The sequence below is a fragment of the Mus musculus genome, chromosome 7 (assembly GCF_000001635.26).
Source record: "Mus musculus strain C57BL/6J chromosome 7, GRCm38.p6 C57BL/6J".
Lineage (NCBI taxonomy): Eukaryota > Metazoa > Chordata > Mammalia > Rodentia > Muridae > Mus > Mus musculus.
In genome coordinates this window covers 41,427,204-41,451,032 of record NC_000073.6, presented here as the reverse complement: position 1 = coordinate 41,451,032, position 23,829 = coordinate 41,427,204, and the positions used below count along the sequence as shown (strand labels likewise).

General features: G+C 38.9%; 1 protein-coding gene across 1 annotated transcript in view; it reads left to right on the top strand.

Annotated features, from left to right (window-relative positions):
• Positions 1 to 2,391: 2,391 nt before the first annotated feature.
• The window catches only part of Vmn2r57 (vomeronasal 2, receptor 57), a 48,910-nt gene continuing 27,472 nt past the window's right edge, over positions 2,392 to 23,829 (top strand). The window contains exons 1-3 of the mRNA NM_177764.4: positions 2,392 to 2,600; positions 22,210 to 22,501; positions 22,794 to 23,600. Coding sequence (NP_808432.2) covers positions 2,392 to 2,600; positions 22,210 to 22,501; positions 22,794 to 23,600 — 1,308 coding nt within the window. The remainder of the gene's footprint in view (positions 2,601 to 22,209; positions 22,502 to 22,793; positions 23,601 to 23,829) is intronic.

Here is a 23,829-nt window from a genome sequence, read left to right as displayed (position 1 = left end):
AATGGGCCTCTCTTTCCATTGATGGCCGACTAGGCCATCTTTTGATACATATGCAGCTAGAGACAAGAGCTCTGGGGTACTGGTTAGTTCATATTGTTGTTCCACCTATAGGGTTGCAGTTCCCTTTAGCTCCTTGGGTACTTTCTCTAGCTCCTCCATTGGGGGCCCTGTGATCCATCCAATAGCTGACTGTGAGCATCCACTTCTGTGTTTGTTAGGCCCCAGCATAATCTCACAAGAGACAGCTATAGCTGGGTCCTTTCAGCAAAATCTTGCTAGTGTATGCAATGGTGTCAGCGTTTGGAAGCTGATTATGGGATGGATATCTGGATATGGCAATCACTAGATGGTCCATCCTTTCATCAAAGCTCCAAATTTTGTCTCTGTAACTCCTTCCATGGGTGTTTTGTTCCCAATTCTAAGAAGGGGCAAAGTGTCCACACTTTGGTCTTCATTCTTCTTGAGTTTCATGCGTTTAGCAAATTGTATCTTATATCTTGGGTATCCTAAGTTTCTGGGCTAATATCCACTTATCAGTGAGTACATATTGTGTGAGTTCCTTTGATACACAGGCTTAGTACTATCTGTCTAAGTGAGGAATATCTTTGGATTGATATAGGTTTGCAGTATTACACAGGATTGCACTGAACTGTGATTTACTGAGAAGCAGGTATGCCCATGCCTTTTCATTGCATATAGTCTTATAATAGTCAGGATCTATTTAATATGTACTCCCTGCATATTCTTTTTTTCCTTTTTTTTCTTGGATTTTTAAAAATTTACATTTCAAATGTTATCCCCTTCCCCAGGTTCCCTCCCTCCCAGAAGCACCCTATGGAATCCTCCTTCCCCTTGCTTCTATGGGAGTGTTCCTCCACACACCCACCCACTCCTACCTCCCCACCTTCAATTCCCCTACACTGGGACATCTATCAAGCCTTCTTAGGACCAAGGACCTCTCCTTCCATTGATGCATAACAAGGCCATCATCTGCTATATATACAGCTGGAGCCATGTGTACTCTCCTTTGTTGATGGCTTAGTCCCTGGAGATAGTGAAAACTATTCTCAATAATAAAAGAACTTCTGGGGGAATCAGCATCCCTGTACTCAAGCTTATTACAGAGTAATAGTGGTAAAAACTACATCGTATTGGTACAAGCAGGAAGGTCAGTGGAATAGAACTGAAGACCCAGAGATGAACCCACACACATATGTTCACTTGATCTTTTACAAAGGAGCTAAAACCCTCCTTGCATATTCTTAATCTGAATAGAAAAAAGTCTCAATGAGTTACAGTTTTGACTGTTATCATTTCTTATTGCTATATATTGTTGTTTCATTTGAGTTTTCATTCACTCTGCTCACCAATTCTTGCTTAGAGAAGTCAGTTTATGTTGGGGACATTCTTTTATTACCATACCACAAAACAGAGTACATTTATTGTTGTACTCTTGTTGGTCTGCATATAGATCCTCACTCAAGAGAGCTTCCCTAAGCATATTAGGTGAAAGGACACACTGTGATGACTGTAAATTACACTTTTACAGAAAGGAGATGGATTTCTCACACACTGTTATATTTTGTTAGTAGACTAAGAAGGAAAAACACAGCTTTAGATGCAGGGATGTATCACAGGACAATTCAACTCAATGGTAATCCCAGGATGGAGAAGTTCAAATCTCAGAATGGAAAGAGGCAAAACAACATTTGCACTGAATTTAAGTAGGTAATTTATAAGTGAGAAATGTCACAGGACTATTGGCTTTTTGAAAATGAGAAATAAGCTGAATAGGTTTAAGTGCAGACATCATATTGTTTGGCACATACAAATGTATCATAAAAGAAGATTCTTAGATACCTATCGTCAGTAGGAAGTGTGGACTAAACTTGCTGTTTCTGATTTGGAAAAACATATTCCACTTATTTCGCTCATGAGTGTATTTCCATGCCTTCTCCTAGTTCACCTACTCTGGCAACCTATGATTTAGCATGTTTTCGTCAGCTAAAGTTGTTGTCATAATAAAAAGTTTTTTGCTTCAAATTTGGCCAAAACAGCCCAATGAGGAAATTGTTCCTTGAGCTGTCTGTTTTCTTGGCTGAAATCATGGTGCCTGTGTCTAGAGAAGAAAATCTAAGACATGTTTTCCAACTTGTTTTCAAGCAGAACACAGGGGCTCAGATGCAGTGCCTAAGGGAATTCAGAACTCTGAATAACAGTGGCAGAAGTGTCAATAGGAACTTGAGAAAGTGTTGTGACATCTGCCCTCATTAGCAAAGTTAGAAACACACATGTTCACAAATACTTGACGCCAATATATAAAACTGCTGGGCATCATTAGATCTGTATCCATCAGTCTTATGGATGGGCATATGTGTTTGTGTTAATGGGATGTTCTGGATTTTTATCTTTGGAGTTTTGTATATTCCCAATTTTGTATGTGCCTTTACTGGATATATGTGCTATGAAACAATCGAGGAATATACTTACCATGAAGGAGATTTGACAATTGGTGCATTTTTTCCTCTTCATATTTACAGCACACGTAACCATGTTCCACATGAATTGGACCCATACTACTTCCAGGATATGTACCTAGAGTAAGTACAATTATTCCTTGTAAAAGTTCAGAATTCTTGTGACATAAAGGATGTATGGATGAAAACTCTCATGAGGTTTTTCATAACCACTGTTTTTCACTCTCAAATCTCTGAAGTTATAGTTTCATTTTTTTCATCTCTTTTGCGTTCCTTATATCATCTTAGAACTTCATGACGTTTTTTATGCTTGTAATGCCAGATGAATTGAATATTTTCAGTTTTATGATTTTAAAGTATGGATAATTTAATCTAAGTATGATCTGGTACTTCTGAGCTTTCTTAAAGTACAGATGTGCTCTTCTGAGGATAAATGATATTAATAAATACAAAGACTTCTGAATATTAAGTAACAAGACTTGCTTATGTTACATGTACCTGGCTTTAGAACTGTCAAGATTAAATTTTGACACTGTTCTCTTCTATACCTCTCTCTCTCACTCTCTCTCTCTTTCGTATTTCAGAATTTCTTTGCTAAACTTTTTAATTTTAATTTTATTCTAAATGTTTACCTTTGGCCCTATATGTTTCCAGTGCTTTCTGTAATGTATATGGATGCTCTCATCAAGATACTCTTTCTTTGAAGGTGGCATTTTAGGGCCACTTTTTAACTCTTCTGAAGTCTGCAGTATTAAGGGATAATGTATGAAAAAATTTAATTCCTCAGAAAAAAATTGATGAAAAATAGTCAAGTGTGGCTGGTTATAAAGGAAGTCAGTTGTGCTTATCTTACATCTCTATGGATCAGTTTAAAAATACCCTGAAATATAACAATGGAGTTTGCAAATCTATTTTTAAAAAAATATAAAATAAAATATAGTACTGTATGAGAATTGTGCACATTGTGAAATTATTGTGTATTTCTTAAAACATTGGTGGGATTTTCAGTAAAACATCGAGGAAAGTGTTTTCAGATGCAAAAACAATCATTATATATTTGGGGTCGTGACATATTTAGTTTGAAACTAGCATATCCTAGATAGCCATATATCCAAAATTTTATATATAAATGTAACAATTCCTTGATGCAGTAACTGAAGATAGACTTAATTTCTTTTGGATAACATTGATTCTCAAACTGACAAATTTGTCTAATATACCTAGCAGACTGAGGGATTTAGATGCTGAGTGGAGCCACTTGTTCTTCATTATAACTAATTCCCCTTCTTACTGTCTATTCCCTCTGCTCCCTACTTCCAGCAGCTCATGTAGCAATGTACATTTGTATGTGGGTTTCTATATATTATGCAGCAACATGCCCATATGTGAAAAGGCTATACTTTAGTTATATAAGCCATGAGTATCTTGCTTATTCATGCTAATGAAATAATTATATCTTGTAAAATTCTTCAACTTTTTATGCAACCCAAACTATAATCAAAATAGTTCATGACAGGAAAATAGTAATTTTACTATAAAAGACTAAATAGCTTGTCTTATACAATGCAATTCCATATATATTAACAATATATTTCTTAATGCACTTAAATTTTTTGTATTATTTTTTCCAGAATAAAAAAATAGATAAAATGAAGTAACTGCAAGTTTTCTAGGTCCCAAGCACATTCTTGTACTCTAACCTGTGGCTGTATAACTGAGGTCTCAATTTCTATGAATTGCAGACTTGTGGTCTTTTCTTTGCACACAATTGAATGGCAACTGAGTGACCTCTAAATCCTTTCATGGTGTTCTATGATGTATGTGTCCTGCATTCATTTACTTGCAAAGTACAACTATGATGTCTGCTCTTCTCTATCTACTTATCTTTCCACATCTAAGTATTGTTCCTTTACTAGGCACTGTGGTTGTAATTCTAGCTCCCCTTCCCTCAGGACAATTATGAAGGAAGATGTAATATACAGGGGCATTTTCCAGTACAGCAAGAAACACAAGTACAAGCAGCCCATGAAGTGTACATCAACTTCTCTGATGTAAAGAATTTTGTCAGGGTCTGGCTGAAGTGAGTGCTGTTGCCAATCATTGTCAGCACTGTGAGAACTGTACTTCCATTCATCTCTAACTCCTACTTACAGAAAGACACGTGAATTCAGACCTTTATAGATTAATTTTCTTTTAAAGTAGAGTATTAAGATATTATTTAGTTGTATGTTGTTTCAATGTTATTTGCTCTAATTAAATATGTAAATGTTATGAATATTCTTTGATTTTTAAGTAAATTATGTAATATAGTAGACATTTAGAAATAACACAAGAAATTTCTCTGATTTCTGATCTTTCCTACTGATTTATCTTCAGGTTCTTTTAATATCATCATAAAAAGAATATTGTAAATAACCATTTTTTAAGATTATTTTTGTTCATAATCCTATACTTTTATTTAACTATTAATATTTTCTTAACATTTGCATGCTGTCTAAAACATTTGTAGATTTTTTTTTGCCTCATGTTTCTTTTTGTTCTGGCTAGTTGTATGTCAACTTGACATAAACTAGACTCACAAGAAAGGTGGAAGACACAATTGAGTAAATACCTCAATGAGACCAGACTATATGCAGGTTTGTAGGCTATGTTCCTAGTCATTGGTTGATGAGTCAGGTTCATGCCCATTGTGGGAGGGACCGCCCATGAGCAGGTGGTCCTTGGTTGCATAAGAGTGCAGGGTGTGGAAGCCACACAGACAAGCCAGGAAACTGTATTCTTCTAAGGCACCTGGGTCAGAGCTCCTGCCTTCTGTTCCTAGCCTGCTTGAATTCATGTTTTGATTTCTTCCAACAATGAAATGTAAGTCAAATATGTAGGACATTTTTATTTCAACTTGAGACACAGTACAGTCATCTGACAGGAAGGAATGCCAGTTGAAAGAATTCCTCCATAAGGTTGGATTGTAGGCAAGCTTGTAGGGCATGTTATCAATTAATGATTGATGGGGGATGATCTAGGCCATTATGAATAACCATTCATGGGCTGAATTCTATACAGAAGCTGGCTGAGAAACCCAATATGAGAAAATCAATAAGAAAAACTCCTTTGCAGGCTCTGTATCACCTGCTTTCTCTATATTTTGATCCTGTTTGATTCCTGTACTAACTTCTTTCAGTGATTTGAAAGTATAAGCCTAATAAATTTTCTCCCCATCTTGATTTTGGACATTCTTTTTCATCATAGTGATAGTAATTATAATTAAGACACCAAAAAAATCCTTTTACTTCTGCAGTCATTTGCTTATGGTTTTTCATCCATAAGTTATAAGGACTAGATTTTATACTGTGTTTATTTATGAGAATAACAAAATTAATTTCTCCAATTGGGTCTATAACATACCTAGTCATAATCTCTGGCCATTTTGTAGTGCCAACCATAGGTTCCATACTATGGAAGTGATTTTAAAACAGATCAGTCAAGGGTTAATTACATTTATATCGTGTGTGCCCATTTTGATACCAGAAGCTGTACCATATAATGCTGGTTTACTGTATCCCTCATGGTTCACAGATTGATGAGAGTGAGGATTACTTTTATTTTTTCAGTAGTATCCATAGCACCTTCACACAGTGAAATCTATCCAGGAAAGAGAAAACACCTAGGTGACTACCAGCTTGATTTTTCCATGGTCTGTAATTCAAGTATATAGTGTCTCCAGTAAGAGAGTCTTACCATCAAGTTCTGCAGGATATAATCTTATCCTTTTTGATGTGTATTCTAGATAATGAATATGATATATGATATTTGACTTTTACAATATGACTCAGAAAGGTTATTTTAATTGTACAGAAATGAACTAAGGTACAGATTTCAGGTCTAGGTAATTTGGTCCATGGTGTTTTTCATTTTTTTGAGAGTTCTTTATAATAGATTTTTTCTTCTTTTTTTAATTAGATATTTTCTTTATTTACATTTCAAATGATATCCCCTTTTCTAGTTTCCCCTCCAAAAATCACCTATACCCTTCCCCCTCCCCCTTCTCCCCAAACCATCCACTCCCATTCCTGGTCCTAGCATTCCCCTATATTGGGGCGTAGAGTCTTCACAGGACCAATGGCTTCTCCATTGATGACTGACTAGACCATCCTCTGCTACAAATATAGCTAGAGCCACAAGTTCCACCGTGTGTTTTCTTTCATTAGTGGTATGGTTCCAAGGAGCTCTGAGGGTACTGGTTAGTTCATTTTGATGTTCCTTCTATGAGGCTTCAGTCCACTTCAGCTCCCTGGGTATTTCTCTGGCTCCTTCATTGTGGACCTTGTGCTCCATCCAAAGGATGACTGTGAGCATCCACTTCTGTATTTGCCAGGCACTGGCAGAGCCTCGCAGGAGACAGCTATATCAGGATCCTGTCAGCAGGCACTTGTTGGCATATGCCTAGTGTTTGTGTTTGGAGGTTGTTTATGGGATGGATACCCAAGTGGGGCAGTCTCTGGATGGTCACTCCTTCAGGCTCTGCTCCAAAATTGTCTCTGTAACTCCTTCCATGGGTATTTTGTTCCCGATTCTAAAAAGGAAAAAAGTACCCACACTTTGGTCTTCCTTCTTGAGTTTCATGTTTTGCAAATTCTATCTTGAGTACTCTAAATTTCTGGGCTAATGTCAACTTATGAGTGAGTGCATATCAAATGTGTTCTTTTGTGATTGGGTCACTTCACTCAGGATGATACATTCAGATGCATCCATTTGTCTAAGAATTTTATAAATTCATTGTTTTTAATAGTTGAGTAGTACTCCATTGTGTAAATGTGCCACATTTTCTGTATCCATTCTTCTGTTGAGGGACATCTGGGTTCTTTCCAGCTTCTGGCTATTATAAATAAGGCTGCTATGAACATAGTGGAGCATGTTTCCTTATTACTGGTTGAAACATCTTCTGGGAATATGCTCAGGAGAGGAATTGCTGGATTGTCCAGTGGTACTATGTCTAATTTTCTGAGGAACTGCCAGACTGACTTCCAGAGTGGTTGTACAAGTTTGCAGTCCCACCAGAAATGGAGGAGTGTTCCTCTTTCTCCACATCCTCGCCAGCATCTACTGTCACCTGAATTTTTGATGTTAGCCATTCTGACTGGTGTGAGGTAGAACCTCAGGGTTGTTTTGATTTGCATTTCCCTGATGATTAAGGATGTTGAACATTTTTTCAAGTGCTTCTCAGCCCTTCAGTGCTCCTCAGTTGAGAATTCTTTGTTTAGCTCTGTACCCCATTTTTTCTCTTTTTTAACATTTTTTATTAGGTATTTTCCTCATTTACATTTCCAATGCTATACGAAAAGTCCCCCATACCCTCCACACCCAATCCACTACCCACCCACTCCCACTTTTTGACCCTGGCGTTCCCCTGTACTGGGGCATATAAAGTTTGCATGACCAATGGGCCTCTCTTCCCAGTGATGGCCGACTAGGCCATCTTTTTATACATATGCAGCTAGAGTCAAGAGCTCCGGGGTACTGGTTAGTTCATATTGTTGTTCCACCTATAGAGTTGCAGTTCCCTTTAGCTCCTTGGGTACTTTCTCTAGCTCCTCCATTGGGGGCCCTGTGATCCATCCAATAGCTGACTGTGACCACCCACTGCTGTGTTTGCTAGGCCCTGGCATAGTCTCACAAGAGACAGCTATATCAGGGTCCCTTCAGCAAAATCTTGCTAGGGTATGCAATGGTATCAGCATTTGGAGGCTGATTATGGGATGGATCCCTGGATATGGCAGTCTCTAGATGGTCCAACCTTTTGTCTCAGCTCCAAACTTTGTCTCTGTAACTCCTTCCATGGGTGTTTTGTTCCCAATTCTAAGAAGGGGCAAAGTGTCCACACTTTGGTCTTCGTTCTTCTTTCATGTGTTTCACAAATTGTATCTTATATCTTAGGTATTCTAAATTTCTGGGCTAATATCCACTTCTCAGTGAGAACATATCATTTGAGTTCTTTTCTGATTGGGTTACCTCACTCAGGATGATGCCCTCCAGGTCCAACCATTTGCCTAGGAATTTCATAAATTCATTCTTTTTAATAGCTGAGTAGTACCCCATTGTGTAAATGCACCACATTTTTTTGTATCCATTCCTCTGTTGAGGGACATCTGGGTTCTTACAGCTTCTGGCTATTATAAATAAGCCTGCTATGAACATAGTGGAGCATGTCTCCTTCTTACCAGTTGGAACATCTTCTGGATATATGCCGAGGAGAGGTATTGCGGGATCCTCTGGTAGTACTATGTCCAATTTTCTGAGGAATCGCAAGACTGATTTCCAAGGTGGTTGTACAAGAATCTCAGGGTTGTTTTGATGTGCATTTCCCTGATGATTAAGGATGCTGAACATTTTTTCAGGTTCTTTTCAGCCATTCGGTATTCCTCAGGTGAGAATTCTTTGTTTAGCTCTAAGCCCCATTTTTAATGGGTTATTTGATTTTCCAGAGTCCACCTTCTTGAGTTCTTTATGTATATTGGATATTAGTCCCCTATCTGATTTAGGATAGGTAAAGATACTTTCCCAATCTGTTGGTGGCCTTTTTGTCTTATTGATGGTGTCTTTTGCCTTACAGAAGCTTAGCAGTTTTATGAGGTCCCATTTGTCAATTCTCGATCTTACAGCACAAGCCATTGCTGTTCTATTCAGGAATTTTTCCCCTGTGCCCATATCTTCGAGGCTTTTCCCCACTTTCTCCTCTATAAGTTTCAGTGTCTCTGGTTTTATGTGGAGTTCCTTGATCCACTTAGATTTGACCTTTGTACAAGGAGATAGGAATGGATCAATTCCCATTCTTCTACACGATAACCACCAGTTGTGCCAGCACCGTTTGCTGAATATGTTGTCTTTTTTCCACTGGATGGTTTTAGCTCCCTTGTCGAAGATCAAGTGACCATAAGTGTGTGGGTTCATTTCTGGGTCTTCAATTCTATTCCATTGGTCTACTTGTCTGTCGCTATACCAGTATCATGCAGGTTTTTGTTTGTTTCTTTGTTTGTTTGTTTGTTTGTTTTCTTTTTGTTTTTGTTTTTTTGTTGGTTTTGTTTTGTTTTTTATCATAATTGCTCTGTACTACAGCTTTAGGTCAGGCATGGTGATTCCACCAGAGGTTCTTTTATCCTTGAGAAGAGTTTTTGCTATCCTAGGTTTTTTGTTATTCCAGATGAATTTGCAAATTGCTCCTTCTAATTCGTTGAAGAATTGAGTTGGAATTTTGATGGGGATTGCATTGAATCTGTAGATTGCTTTTGGCAAGATAGCCATTTTTACAATGTTGATCCTGCCAATCCATGAGCATGGGAGATCTTTCCATCTTCTGAGATCTTCTTGAATTTCTTTCTTCAGAGACTTGAAGTTCTTATCATACAGATCTTTCACTTCCTTAGTTAGAATCACGCCAAGGTATTTCATGCTATTTGTGACTTTTGAGAAGGGTGTTGTTTCAATAATTTCTTTCTCAGCCTGTTTATTCTTTGTGTAGAAAAGGCCATTGACTTGTTTGAGTTACTTTTATTTTATTTTATTTTATTTTATTTTATTTTATTTTATTAGGTGTTTTCCTCGTTTACATTTTCAATGCTATCCCAAAGGTCCCCCATACTCACCCCCCCAATCCCCTACCCACCCACTCCCCCTTTTTGGCCCTGGCATTCCCCTGTACTGGGGCATATAAAGTTTGCAAGTCCAATGGGCCTCTCTTTGCAGTGATGGCCGACTAGGCAATCTTTTGATACATATGCAGCTAAAGACAAGAGCTCCAGGGTACTGGTTAGTTCATATTGTTGTTCCTCCTATAGGGTTGCAGTTCCCTATAGCTCCTTGGGTAATTTCTCTAGCTCTTCCATTAGGGGCCGTGTGACCCATCCAATAGCTGACTGTGATCATCCACTTCTGTGTTTGCTAGGCCCCGGCATAGTCTCACAAGAGAGAGCTATAACTTGGTCCTTTCAGCGAAATCTTGCTAGTGTATGCAATGGTGTCAGCATTTAGAAGCTGATTATGGGATGGATCCCTGCATATGGCAGTCACAGCTCCAAATTTTGTCTCTGTAATTGAGTTACTTTTATATCCAGCTATTTCACTGAAGCTGTTTATAAGGTTTAGGAGTTTTCTGGTTTAATTTTTAGGGTCACGTATATATACTATCATGTCATCTGCAAAAAGTGATATTTTGACTTCTTATTTTCCAATTTGCATCCCCTTGATCTCCTTTTGTGGTCGAATTGCTCTGGCTAGGACTTCAAGTACAATGTTGAATATGTAGGGAGAAAGTTGGTAGCTTTGTCTAGCCCCTGATTTTAGTGGGATTGATTCCAGCTTCTCACCATTTACTTTGATGTTGGCTACTGGTTTGCTGTAGATTGCTTTTATCATGTTTAGGTATGGGCCTTGAATTCCATTTTTCCAGGACTTTTTATCGTGAATGGGTGTTGGATTTTGTGAAATGCTTTCTCTGCATCTAACAAGATGATCATGTGGTTTTTGTCTTTGAGTTTGTTTATACAATGGATTACGTTGATGGATTTTCGTATATTAAACCATCCCTGCATCCCTGGAATAAAACCTACTTGGTCAGGATGGATGATTGTTTTAATGTGTTCTTGGATTCGATTAGCGAGAATGTTATTGAGTATTTTTGCATCGATATTCATAAGGGAAATTGGTCTGAAGTTCTCTAAATTTGTTGGATCTTTCTGTGGCTTAGGTATCAGAGTAATTGTGACTTCATAGAATGAGTTGGGTATAGTACCTTCTACTTCTATTTTGTGGAATAGTTTGTGAAGAACTTTCAGAATTAGATCTTCTTTGAAGGTCTGATATAACTCTGCACTAAACCCATCTCGTCCTGGGCTATTTTTGGTTGGGAGACTATTAATGACTGCTCCTATTTCTTTAGGGGATATGGGATTGTATAGATCGTTAACTTGATCCTGATTTAACTTTGGTACCTGGTATCTGTCTAGAAATTTGTCCATTTCATCCAGGTTTTCCAGTTTTGTTGAGTATAGGCTTTTGTAGAAGGATCTGATTGTGTTTTGGATTTCTTCAGGATCTGTTGTTATGTCTCCCTTTTCATTTCTGATTTTGTTAATTAGGATGGTCTCCCTGTGCCCTCTAGTGAGTCTAGCTAAGGGTTTATCTATCTTGTTGATTTTCTCAAAGAACCAGCTCCTCGTTTGGTTGATTCTATGAATAGTTCTTCTTGTTTCCACTTTTTTGATTTCACCCTTGAGTTTGATTATTTCCTGCCATCTACTCCTCTTGGGTGAATTTGCTTCCTTTTTTTCTAGTGTTTTTAGGTGTGTCATCAAGCTGCTACTGTGTGCTCTCTCTAGTTTCTTTTTGGAGGCACTCAGAGCTATGAGTTTCCCTCTTAGAAATGCTTTCATTGTGTCCAATAAGTTTGGGTATGTTGTGGTTTCATTTTCATTAAACTCTAAAAAGTCTTTAATTTCTTTTTTTATTCCTTATTTGACCAAGGTATCATTGAGAAGAATTTTATTCATTTTCCACGTGAATGTTGGCTTTCCATTATTTATGTGTTATTGAAGATCAGCCTTAGTCCATGGTGGTCTGATAGGATGCATGGGACAATTTCAATATTTTTGTGTCTGTTGAGGCCTGTTTTGTGTCAATTATATGGTTAATTTTGCAGAAGGTAAGATAAGGTGCTGAGAAGAAGGTATATCCTTTTGTTTTAGGATAAATGTTCTGTAGATATCTGTTAAGTCCATTTGTTTCATAACTTCTGTTAGTTTCTCTTTGTCCCTGTTTAGTTTCTGTTTCCACGATCTGTCCATTGGTGAAAGTGGAAATAAACTCAACCCATCAATGGCCTTTCTCTACACAAAGAATAAACAGGCTGAGAAAGAAATTAGGGAAACAACACCCTTCTCAATAGTCACAAATAATATAAAATATCTCGGCGTGACTCTAACTAAGGAAGTGAAAGATCTGTATGATAAAAACTTCAAGTCTCTGAAGAAAGAAATTAAAGAAGATCTCAGAAGATGGAAAGATCTCCCATGCTCATGGATTGACAGGATCAGCATTGTAAAAATGGCTATCTTGCCAAAAGCAATCTACAGATTCAATGCAATCCGTATCAAAATTCCAACTCAATTCTTCAACGAATTAGAAGGAGCAATTTGCAAATTCATCTGGAATATCAAAAAACCGAGGATAGCAAAAACTCTTCTCAAGGATAAAAGAACCTCTGGTGGAATCACCATGCCTGACCTAAAGCTTTACTACAGAGCAATTGTGATAAAAACTGCATGGTACTGGTATAGAGACAGACAAGTAGACCAATGGAATAGAATTGAAGACCCAGAAATGAACCCACACACCTATGGTCACTTGATCTTCGACAAGGGAGCTAAAACCATCCAGTGGAAGAACGACAGCATTTTCAACAATTGGTGCTGGCACAACTGGTTGTTATTATGTAGAAGAATGCGAATTGATCCATACTTATCTCCTTGTACTAAGGTCAAATCTAAGTGGATCAAGGAACTCCACATAAAACCAGAGACACTGAAACTTATAGAGGAGAAAGTGGGGAAAAGCCTTGAAGATATGGGCACAGGGGAAAAATTCCTGAAGACAAGAGCAATGGCTTGTGCTGTAAGATCGAGAATTGACAAATGGGACCTAATGAAACTCCAAAGTTTCTGCAAGGCAAAAGACACCATCAATAAGACAAAAAGGCCACCAACAGATTGGGAAAGGATCTTTACCTATCCTAAATCAGATAGGGGACTAATATCCAACATATATAGAGAACTCAAGAAAGGTGGACTTCAGAAAATCAAATAACCCCATTAAAAATGGGGCTCAGAACTGAACAAAGAATTCTCACCTGAGGAATACGGAATGGCAGAGAAGCACCTGAAAAAATGTTCAACATCCTTAATCATCAGGGAAATGCAAATCAAAACAACCCTGAGATTCCACCTCACACCAGTGAGAATGGCTAAGATCAAAAATTCAGGTGACAGCAGATGCTGGCGTGGATGTGGAGAAAGAGGAACACTCCTCCATTGTTGGTGGGATTGCAGGCTTGTACAACCACTCTGGAAATCAGTCTGGCGGTTCCCCAGAAAATTGGACATAGTACTACCGGAGGATCCAGCAATACCTCTCCTGGGCATATATCCAGAAGATGCCCCAACTGGTAAGAAGGACACATGCTCCACTATGTTCATAGCAGCCTTATTTATAATAGCCAGAAGCTGGAAAGAACCCAGATGCCCCTCAACAGAGGAATGGATACAGAAAATGTGGTACATCTACACAATGGAGTACTACTCAGCTATTAAAAAGAATGAATTTATGAAATTCCTAGCCAAATGGATGGACCTGGAGGGCATCATCCTGAGTGAGGTAACACATTCACAAATGAACTCACACAATATGTACTCACTGATAAGTGGATATTAGCCCAAAACCTAGGATACCCAAGATATAAGATACAATTTGCTAAACACATGAAACTCAAGAAAAATGAAGACTGAAGTGTGGACACTATGCCCCTCCTTAGAAGTGGGAACAAAACACCCATGGAAGGAGTTACAGAGACAAAGTTTGGAGCTGAGACGAAAGGATGGACCATGTAGTGACTGCCATAATCAGGGATCCACACCATAATCAGCATCCAAATGCTGACACCATTGCATACACTAGCAAGATTTTATCGAAAGGACCCAGAGTTAGCTGTCTCTTGTGAGACTATGCCGGGGCCTAGCAAACACAGAAGTGGATGCTCACAGTCAGCTAATGGATGGATCACAGGGCTCCCAATGGAGGAGCTAGAGAAAGTAGCCAAGGAGCTAAAGGGATCTTCAACCCTATAGGTGGAACAACATTATGAACTAACCAGTACCCCGGAGCTCTTTACTCTAGCTGCATATGTATCAAAAGATGGCCTAGTCGGCCATCAGTGGAAAGAGAGGCCCATTGGACACGCAAACTTTATATGCCCCAGTACAGGGGAACGCCAGGGCCAAAAAGGGGGAGTGGGTGGGTATGGGGGACTTTTCGTATAGCATTGGAAATGTAAATGAGCTAAATACCTAATTAAAAAAAAAAGACATGAACCTCAGGCAGGGCATGCAAAATGTAAATCTCAGCAGCATCCCAGAAAAAAAGTTTAGAGGATGTTCTTAGAGTATACAGTTTTCTTTGAGACAGCATGAGTGTCAGATATGTGCCAGACCAGCATCTTTGCTAAAAGATAAAAACATTTATGAAAAGATAATACCGAAGCACAAAGATCAGAGTTGAGTAAATAAAGTATGTATGTGATTATAAGGCCAGAATTTTGTAGAAAAAAAATTACATTTAAATATACTTTTTTATTTCTCTTCATGTAAATTTAATATAAATTTAATCTCCTTCCCTATATTTTTCAAAAATATAAAAAAATATTGTTTTTCTATGAAACTCTGACAAGTATATTTTTATGAATTATGTATATCCAACTGAAGTACAATATTTACAAATATAAACTTAGAAAACAGCATTGTGAACAGCACACTTCATCCAATAACTCAGTCAGTTAGTCAGTCAATAATTAAATAAGTGGTTAAGAGATTCTGTGAAAGAATGTTTGGACAGCTTAGACTGTCTCTTGAAGTTCTTCTCTTCCAGGCAATTCTAGTTATTAAGTCTCATGGACCTCTACCCTCACTGGGCCTCACATCTGCATATGTGATGCACACAGCTCATAAAAACAATAAATATAAAATAAATTTGGATGTGACTACACATGAATTAATCCCCAGAGTTTAAAGGCAAAGTAAGAGAAATTGCAATATATGACTTAAATTATCTTTGTGATATTCTTTTTTTTTTCCATTTTTTATTAGGTATTTAGCTCATTTACATTTCCAATGCTATACCAAAAGTCCCCCTTACCCACCCACCCCCACTCCCCTACCCACCCACTCCCCCCCTTTGGCCCTGGCGTTCCCCTGTACCGGGGCACACAAAGTCTGCGTGTCCAATGGGCCTCTCTTTCCAGTGATGGCCGACTAGGCCATCTTTTGATACATATGCAGCTAGAGTCAAGAGCTCAGGGGTACTGGTTAGTTCATAATGTTGTTCCACCTATAGGGTTGAAGATCCCTTTAGCTCCTTGGGTACTTTCTCTAGCTCCTCCATTGGGAGCCCTGTGATCCATCCATTAGCTGACTGTGAGCATCCACTTCTGTGTTTGCTAGGCCCCGGCATAGTCTCACAAGAGACAGCTACATCTGGGTCCTTTCAGTAAAATCTTGCTAGTGTATGCAATGGTGTCAGCATTTGGAAGCTGATTATGGGGTGGATCCCTGGATATGGCAGTCTCTACATGGTCCATCCTTTCATCTCAGCTCCATACTTTGTTTCTGTAACTCATTCCATGGGTGTTTTGTTCCCACTTCTAAGGAGGGGCATAGTGTCCACACTTCAGTCTTCATTTTTCTTGAGTTTCATGTGTTTAGGAAATTGTATCTTATATCGTGGGTATCCTAGGTTTTGGGCTAGTATCCACTTATCAGTGAGTACATATTGTGTGAGTTCCTTTGTGATTGTGTTACCTCACTCAGGATGATGCTCTCCAGGTCCATCCATTTGGCTAGGAATTTCATAAATTCATTCTTTTTAATAGCTGAGTAGTACTCCATTGTGTAGATGTACCACATTTTCTGTATCCATTCCTCTGTTGAGGGGCATCTGGGTTCTTTCCAGTTTCTGGCTATTATAAATAAGGCTGCTATGAACATAGTGGAGCATGTGTCCTTCTTACAAGTTGGGGCTTCTTCTGGATATATGCCCAGGAGAGGTATTGCTGGATCCTCCGGTAGTACTATGTCCAATTTTCTGAGGAACCGCCAGACTGATTTCCAGAGTGGTTGTACAAGCCTGCAATCCCACCAACAATGGAGGAGTGTTCCTCTTTCTCCACATCCTCGCCAGCATCTGCTGTCACCTGAATTTTTGATCTTAGCCATTCTCACTGGTGTGAGGTGGAATCTCAGGGTTGTTTTGATTTGCATTTCCCTGATGATTAAGGATGTTGAACATTTTTTCAGGTGCTTCTCTGCCATTCCGTATTCCTCAGGTGAGAATTCTTTGTTCAGTTCTGAGCCCCATTTTTTAAGGGGGTTATTTGATTTTCTGAGGTCCACCTTCTTGAGTTCTTTATATATGTTGGATATTAGTCCCCTATCTGATTTAGGATAGGTAAAGATCCTTTCCCAGTCTGTTGGTGGTCTTTTTGTCTTATAGACAGTGTCTTTTGCCTTGCAGAAACTTTGGAGTTTCATTAGGTCCCATTTGTCAATTCTCGATCTTACAGCACAAGCCATTGCTGTTCTGTTCAGGAATTTTTCCCCTGTGCCCATATCTTCAAGGCTTTTCCCCACTTTCTCCTCTATAAGTTTCAGTGTCTCTGGTTTTATGTGAAGTTCCTTGATCCACTTAGATTTGACCTTAGTACAAGGAGATAAGTATGGATCGATTCGCATTCTTCTACATGATAACAACCAGTTGTGCCAGCACCAATTGTTGAAAATGCTGTCTTTCTTCCACTGGATGGTTTTGGCTCCCTTGTCGAAGATCAAGTGACCATAGGTGTGTGGGTTCATTTCTGGGTCTTCAATTCTATTCCATTGGTCCACTTGTCTGTCTCTATACCAGTACCATGCAGTTTTTATCACAATTGCTCTGTAGTAAAGCTTTAGTTCAGGCATGGTGATTCCACCAGAGGTTCTTTTATCCTTGAGAAGAGTTTTTGCTATCCTCGGTTTTTTGTTATTCCAGATGAATTTGCAAATTGCTCCTTCTAATTCGTTGAAGAATTGAGTTGGAATTTTAATGGGGATTGCATTGAATCTGTAGATTGCTTTTGGCAAGATAGCCATTTTTACAATGTTGGTCCTGCCAATCCATGAGCATGGGAGATCTTTCCATCTTCTGAGATCTTCTTTAATTTCTTTCTTCAGGGACTTGAAGTTTTTATCATACAGATCTTTCACTTCCTTCGTTAGAGTCACGCCGAGATATTTTATATTATTTGTGGCTATTGAGAAGGGTGTTGTTTCCCTAATTTCTTTCTCAGCCTGTTTATTCTTTGTGTAGAGAAAGGCCATTGACTTGTTTGAGTTAATTTTATATCCAGCTACTTCACCGAAGCTGTTTATCAGGTTTAGGAGTTCTCTGGTGGAATTTTTAGGGTCACTTATATATACTATCATATCATCTGCAAAAAGTGATATTTTGACTTCCTCTTTTCCAATTTGTATCCCCTTGATCTCCTTTTGTTGTCGAATTGCTCTGGCTAATACTTCAAGTACTATGTTGAAAAGGTAGGGAGAAAGTGGGCAGCCTTGTCTAGTCCCTGATTTTAGTGGGATTGCTTCCAGCTTCTCTCCATTTACTTTGATGTTGGCTACTGGTTTGCTGTAGATTGCTTTTATCATGTTTAGGTATTGGCCTTGAATTCCTGATCTTTCCAGAACTTTTATCATGAATGGGTGTTGGATCTTGTCAAATGCTTTTTCTGCATCTAACGAGATGATCATGTGGTTTTTGTCTTTGAGTTTGTTTATATAATGGATTACATTGATGGATTTTCGTATATTAAACCATCCCTGCATCCCTGGAATAAAACCTACTTGGTCAGGATGGATGATTGCTTTAATGTGTTCTTGGATTCGGTTAGCGAGAATTTTATTAAGGATTTTTGCACCGATGTTCATAAGAGAAATTGGTCTGAAGTTCTCTATCTTTGTTGGATCTTTCTGTGGTTTAGGTATCAGAGTAATAGTGGCTTCATAAAATGAGTTGGGTAGAATACCTTCTACTTCTATCTTGTGAAAAAGTTTGTGCAGAACTGGAGTTAGATCTTCTTTGAAGGTCTGATAGAACTCTGCACTAAACCCGTCTGGTCCTGGGCTTTTTTTGGCTGGGAGACTATTAATAACTGCTTCTATTTCTTTAGGGGATATGGGACTGTTTAGAAGGTCAACTTGATCCTGATTCAACTTTGGTACCTGGTATCTGTCCAGAAATTTGTCCATTTCGTCCAGGTTTTCCAGTTTTGTTGAGTATAGCCTTTTGTAGAAGGATCTGATGGTGTTTTGGATTTCTTCAGGATCTGTTGTTATGTCTCCCTTTTCATTTCTGATTTTGTTAATTAGGATTTTGTCCCTGTGCCCTTTAGTGAGTCTAGCTAAGGGTTTATCTATCTTGTTGATTTTCTCAAAGAACCAACTCCTCGTTTGGTTAATTCTTTGAATAGTTCTTCTTGTTTCCACTTGGTTGATTTCACCCCTGAGTTTGATTATTTCCTGCCGTCTACTCCTCTTGGGTGAATTTGCTTCCTTTTTTTCTAGAGCTTTTAGATGTGTTGTCAAGCTGCTAGTATGTGCTCTCTCCCGTTTTTTCTTGAAGGCACTCATAGCTATGAGTTTCCCTCTTAGAAATGCTTTCATTGTGTCCCAAAGGTTTGGGTACGTTGTGGCTTCATTTTCATTAAACTCTAAAAAGTCTTTAATTTCTTTATTCCTTCCTTGACCAAGGTATCATTGAGAAGAGTGTTGTTCAGTTTCCATGTGAATGTTGGCTTTCTGTTATTTATTTTGTTATTGAAGATCAGCCTTAGTGCATGGTGATCTGATAGGATACATGGGACAATTTCAATATTTTTGAATCTGTTGAGGCCTGATTTGTGACCTATTATGTGGTCAATTTTGGAGAAGGTACCATGAGGTGCTGAGAAGAAGGTATATCCTTTTATTTTAGGATAAAATGTTCTGTAGATATCTGTCAGATCCATTTGTTTCATCACTTCTGTTAGTTTCAGTGTGTCCCTGTTTAGTTTCTGTTTCCATGATCTGTCCATTGGTGAAAGTGGTGTGTTGAAGTCTCCCACTATTATTGTGTGAGGCGCAATGTGTGCTTTGAGCTTTACTAAAGTTTCTTTAGTGAATGTGGCTGCTCTTGTATTTGGAGCATAGATATTCAGAATTGAGAGTTCCTCTTGGCGGATTTTACCTTTGATGAGAATGAAGTGTCCCTCCTTGTCTTTTTTGATGACTTTGGGTTGGAAGTCAATCTTATCAGATATTAGGATGGCTACTCCTGCTTGTTTCTTCATACCATTTGCTTGGAAAATTGTTTTCCAGCCTTTCATTCTGAGGTAGTGTCTATCTTTTTCTCTGAGATGAGTTTCCTGTAAGCAGCAAAATGTTGGGTCTTGTTTGTGTAGCCAGTTTGTTAGTCTATGTCTTTTTATTGGCGAGTTGAGACCATTGATGTTAAGAGATATTAAGGAAAAGTAATTGTTGCTTCCTGTTATTTTAGTTGTTAAAGGTGGCATTCTGTTCTTGTGGCTGTCTTCTTTTAGGTTTGTTGAGGGATTACCTTCTTGTTTTTTCTAGGGCGTTGTTCCCGTTCTTGTATTGGTTTTTTTCTGTTATTATCCTTTGAAGGGCTGGATTCGTGGAGAGATAATGCGTGAATTTGGTTTTGTCGTGGAATACTTTGGTTTCTCCCTCTATGATAATTGAGAGTTTGGCTGGGTATAGTAGCCTGGGCTGCAGTTTGTGTTCTCTTAGTGTCTGTATAACATCTGTCCAGGCTCTTCTGGCTTTCATAGTCTCTGGTGAAAAATCTGGTGTAATTCTGATAGGCTTGCCTTTATATGTTACTTGACCTTTTTCCCTTACTGCTTTTAGTATTCTATCTTTATTTAGTGCATTTGATGTTCTGATTATTATGTGTCGGGAGGAATTTCTTTTCTGGTCCAGTCTATTTGGAGTTCTGTAGGCTTCTTGTATGTTCATATGCATCTCATTCTTTAGATTTGGGAAGTTTTCTTCAATAATTTTGTTGAAGATGTTTGCTGGACCTTTGAGTTGAAAATCTTCATTCTCATCCACTCCTATTATCCGTACGTTTGGTCTTCTTATTGTGTCCTGGATTTCCTGGATATTTTGAGTTAGGATCTTTTTGCATTTTCCATTTTCTTTGATTGTTGTGCCGATGTTCTCTATGGAATCTTCTGCACCTGAGATTCTCTCTTCCATCTCTTGTATTCTGTTGCTGATGCTCAAATCTATGGTTCCAGATTTCTTTCCTAGGGTTTCTATCTCTAGTGTTGCCTCGCTTTGAGTTTTCTTTATTGTGTCTACTTCCCTTTTGAGGTCTAGTATGGTTTTGTTCATTTCCATCACCTGTTTGTATGTTTTTTCCTCTTTTTCTGTAAGGACTTCTACCTGTTTGATTGTGTTTTCCTGTTTTTCTTTAAGGACTTGTAACTCTTTAGCAGTGTTCTCCTGTATTTCTTTAAGTGATTTATTAAAGTCCTTCTTGATGTCCTCTACCATCATCATGAGATATGCTTTTAAATCTAGGTCTAGGTTCTCAGGTGTGTTGGGGTTCCCTGGACTGGGCGAAGTGGGTGTGCTGGGTTCTGGTGATGGTGAGTGGTCTTGGTTCCTGTTAGTAAGATTCCTCCGTTTACCTTTCGCCATCTGGTAATCTCTGGAGTTAGTAGTTATAGTTGACTCTGTTTAGAGATTGTTCTTCTGGTGATTCTGTTACCGTCTCTCAGCAGACCTGGGAGACAGATTCTCTCCTCTGAGTTTCAGTGCTCAGAGCACTCTCTGCTGGCAAGCTCTCTTACAGGGAAGGTGCGCAGATATCTTGTATTTGGACCTCCTCCTGGCCGAAGAAGAAGGCCCAAAACAGGACCTTTCTCAGACACTGTGTTGCTTTGGCAGTTCCCAGGTGGTACAGACTCTCACCTAAGCAGACTAAATTCCTAAGTTCCTTGGAGTCCCGGGACCAAGATGGCGACCGCTGCTGCTGTGGCTTAGGCCGCCTCCCCAGCCGGGTGGGCACCTGTCCTCCGGTCCGGAAGGTGGCCGGCTGTCCCCGGCCCACACAGGGTGCTGCCTCAGCGCCTCTGTGCTTCTGCCTGTTCCAGAAGCTGTCAGGTTCTCTGGCGCACCCTCTCACCTGTTCAGACTAATTTCCTAAGTTCGGCGGGTCCCGGACCAAGATGGCGACCGCTGCTGCTGTGGCTTAGGCCGCCTCCCCAGCCAGGCGGGCACCTGTCCTCTGGTCCGGAAGGTGGCCGGCTGTCCCCGGCCCACACAGGGTGCTGCCTCAGCGCCTCTGTGCTTCTGCCTGTTCCAGAAGCTGTCAGGTTCTCTGGCGCACCCTCTCACCTGTTCAGACTAATTTCCTAAGTTCGGCGGGTCCCGGACCAAGATGGCGACCGCTGCTGCTGTGGCTTAGGCCGCCTCCCCAGCCCGTGATATTCTTTAAAAGGGATATTATCACAAAAACCTGGGTGACTGGATCAAGATATATTGACCTTTCATTTCTATAGAGACTGATAGGCCAAGATTCAAGGACTAAATATTCTGATGATTTGTCAGAACATAATTACTTATTAGTGCACCATTTTCTCCACTCAATATACTAAGAGTCCCAGAGACCATGATTAATAAATGTTAATGCTGTCAGATCTTACCTAATACTACATACTTAAAATGCCCATTCTAATTGTAAGCAATTCATGAAAAGATATTAAAATTAGGATTTTATAGCGACATTACAATTTGAATGAAAATGCTATTTCAAAAAGTATAAAGATTGTATGGTTTATGTCCTTCTTCCATGTAATTTTATGAAATCTATGCAGGTATAATTTTATGAACTACCAGTTTCTTCTGGCCCTGATGTTTACCATTCAGGAGATCAACAGAAATCCTCATCTTCTACCGAACACAACTCTTGGATTTGAGCATCATAACATTAAATTTTCTGAAAAGAATATTCTTCTTGGTCCCTTTCTTTGGCTCTCAGGGTTGAGTAATCAACTAGTTAATTATAACTGTGGCCAGAAGAGAAATTTACCTGCAGCACTTACAGGAACATCATGGGCAATATCTGCCCATATTGGGACACTGCTACAACTCTACAAAATACCACAGGTGAGCAGTAGGATGTGGGAACTGGTGTCATATATCATTTTTTAACATTACAGTTTTCTGAAAATGTAAAATAGGGGTATTGAATTAATCAAGAATGGAAGGAGAGGTGAACAGGACTAGCTATGTTATTTAAAATGGAGAACTGTCAGTACTTTTTGTTGAAAACTCTATAATGAGTTGCCTTTTTAAAATATGACAAAGTCATCTTCATCTTGCCTTCTGTTGATTCATGATTGACACTGTGTTTGATGCCAATATTCTTTCTCTTGTTTCCAATTTTGCTTTTCTACAGTTTACTTTTGGACATTTTGATTCTAACATGAATGACCAAAGTCAGTATAAAACACTCTTTCAGGTGGCCCCCGAGGACACATATCTGTCACTGGCCTTAGTGTCTTTGATGCTTTATTTCAGCTGGTCCTGGGTGGGTCTGATTGTCCCAAATGACCCCAGAGGGACTCAGATTCTGTCAGACTTTAGAGAAGTTATGGAAAGTAATAGGATCTGCTTAGCCTTTGTGAAAATGATTCCTGGCACCTGGAATTCATATTCTGATGCAATATGGAAAAATATGGAGAAGATTCAGGAATCATCAGCAAATGTGATTATTATTTATGGGGACACTGTTTCTTTACAAGGTTTAATGCGACACATTGCACAACTGTTAGTGACATGGAAAGTCTGGGTCTTGAACTCTCAATGGGATATTGACTACTATTCTGATTATTTTATGATAGAATCCTTTCATGGGAGTCTCATTTTTTCACACCATCATGAAGAGATGGTTGAGTTTGTGAATTTTGTTCAAACAGTTAATCCCTACACATACCCAGAAGATGCTTATCTTCCTAAATTTTGGGTTTTTTTCTTCAATTGCTCTTTTTCTGAGTTTGATTGCCAACTTTTAGAGAACTGCCAACCCAATGCATCTTTAGACTTACTCCCCAGACACATTTTTGACCCAGCAATGAGTGAAGAGAGCTACAATATATACAATGCTGTATATGCTCTTGCTCACAGCCTCCATGAGATGACTGTTCAACAAATACAGACACAACCATATGCCAATGGAGAAGGAATGGCATTCTCCCCCTGGCAGGTAACATCCCTTCCTGTGTATTATCAGCAATGCCACATTTTTTATTTATTTATTAAGGGTTAGTATTAGGCATCAAAGGCTTTAGAATAGGTTGTGAATGAACAAGTGAGATAATACTTGTTTCACTCTGATGTCCAATGCAAAATCCTTAGTTAAGTATCTTTATAAATTGTGTGCCAGGAACAAAGGAAAAAACTTATTCAACCAATCTTAAATTCATATAATAAGT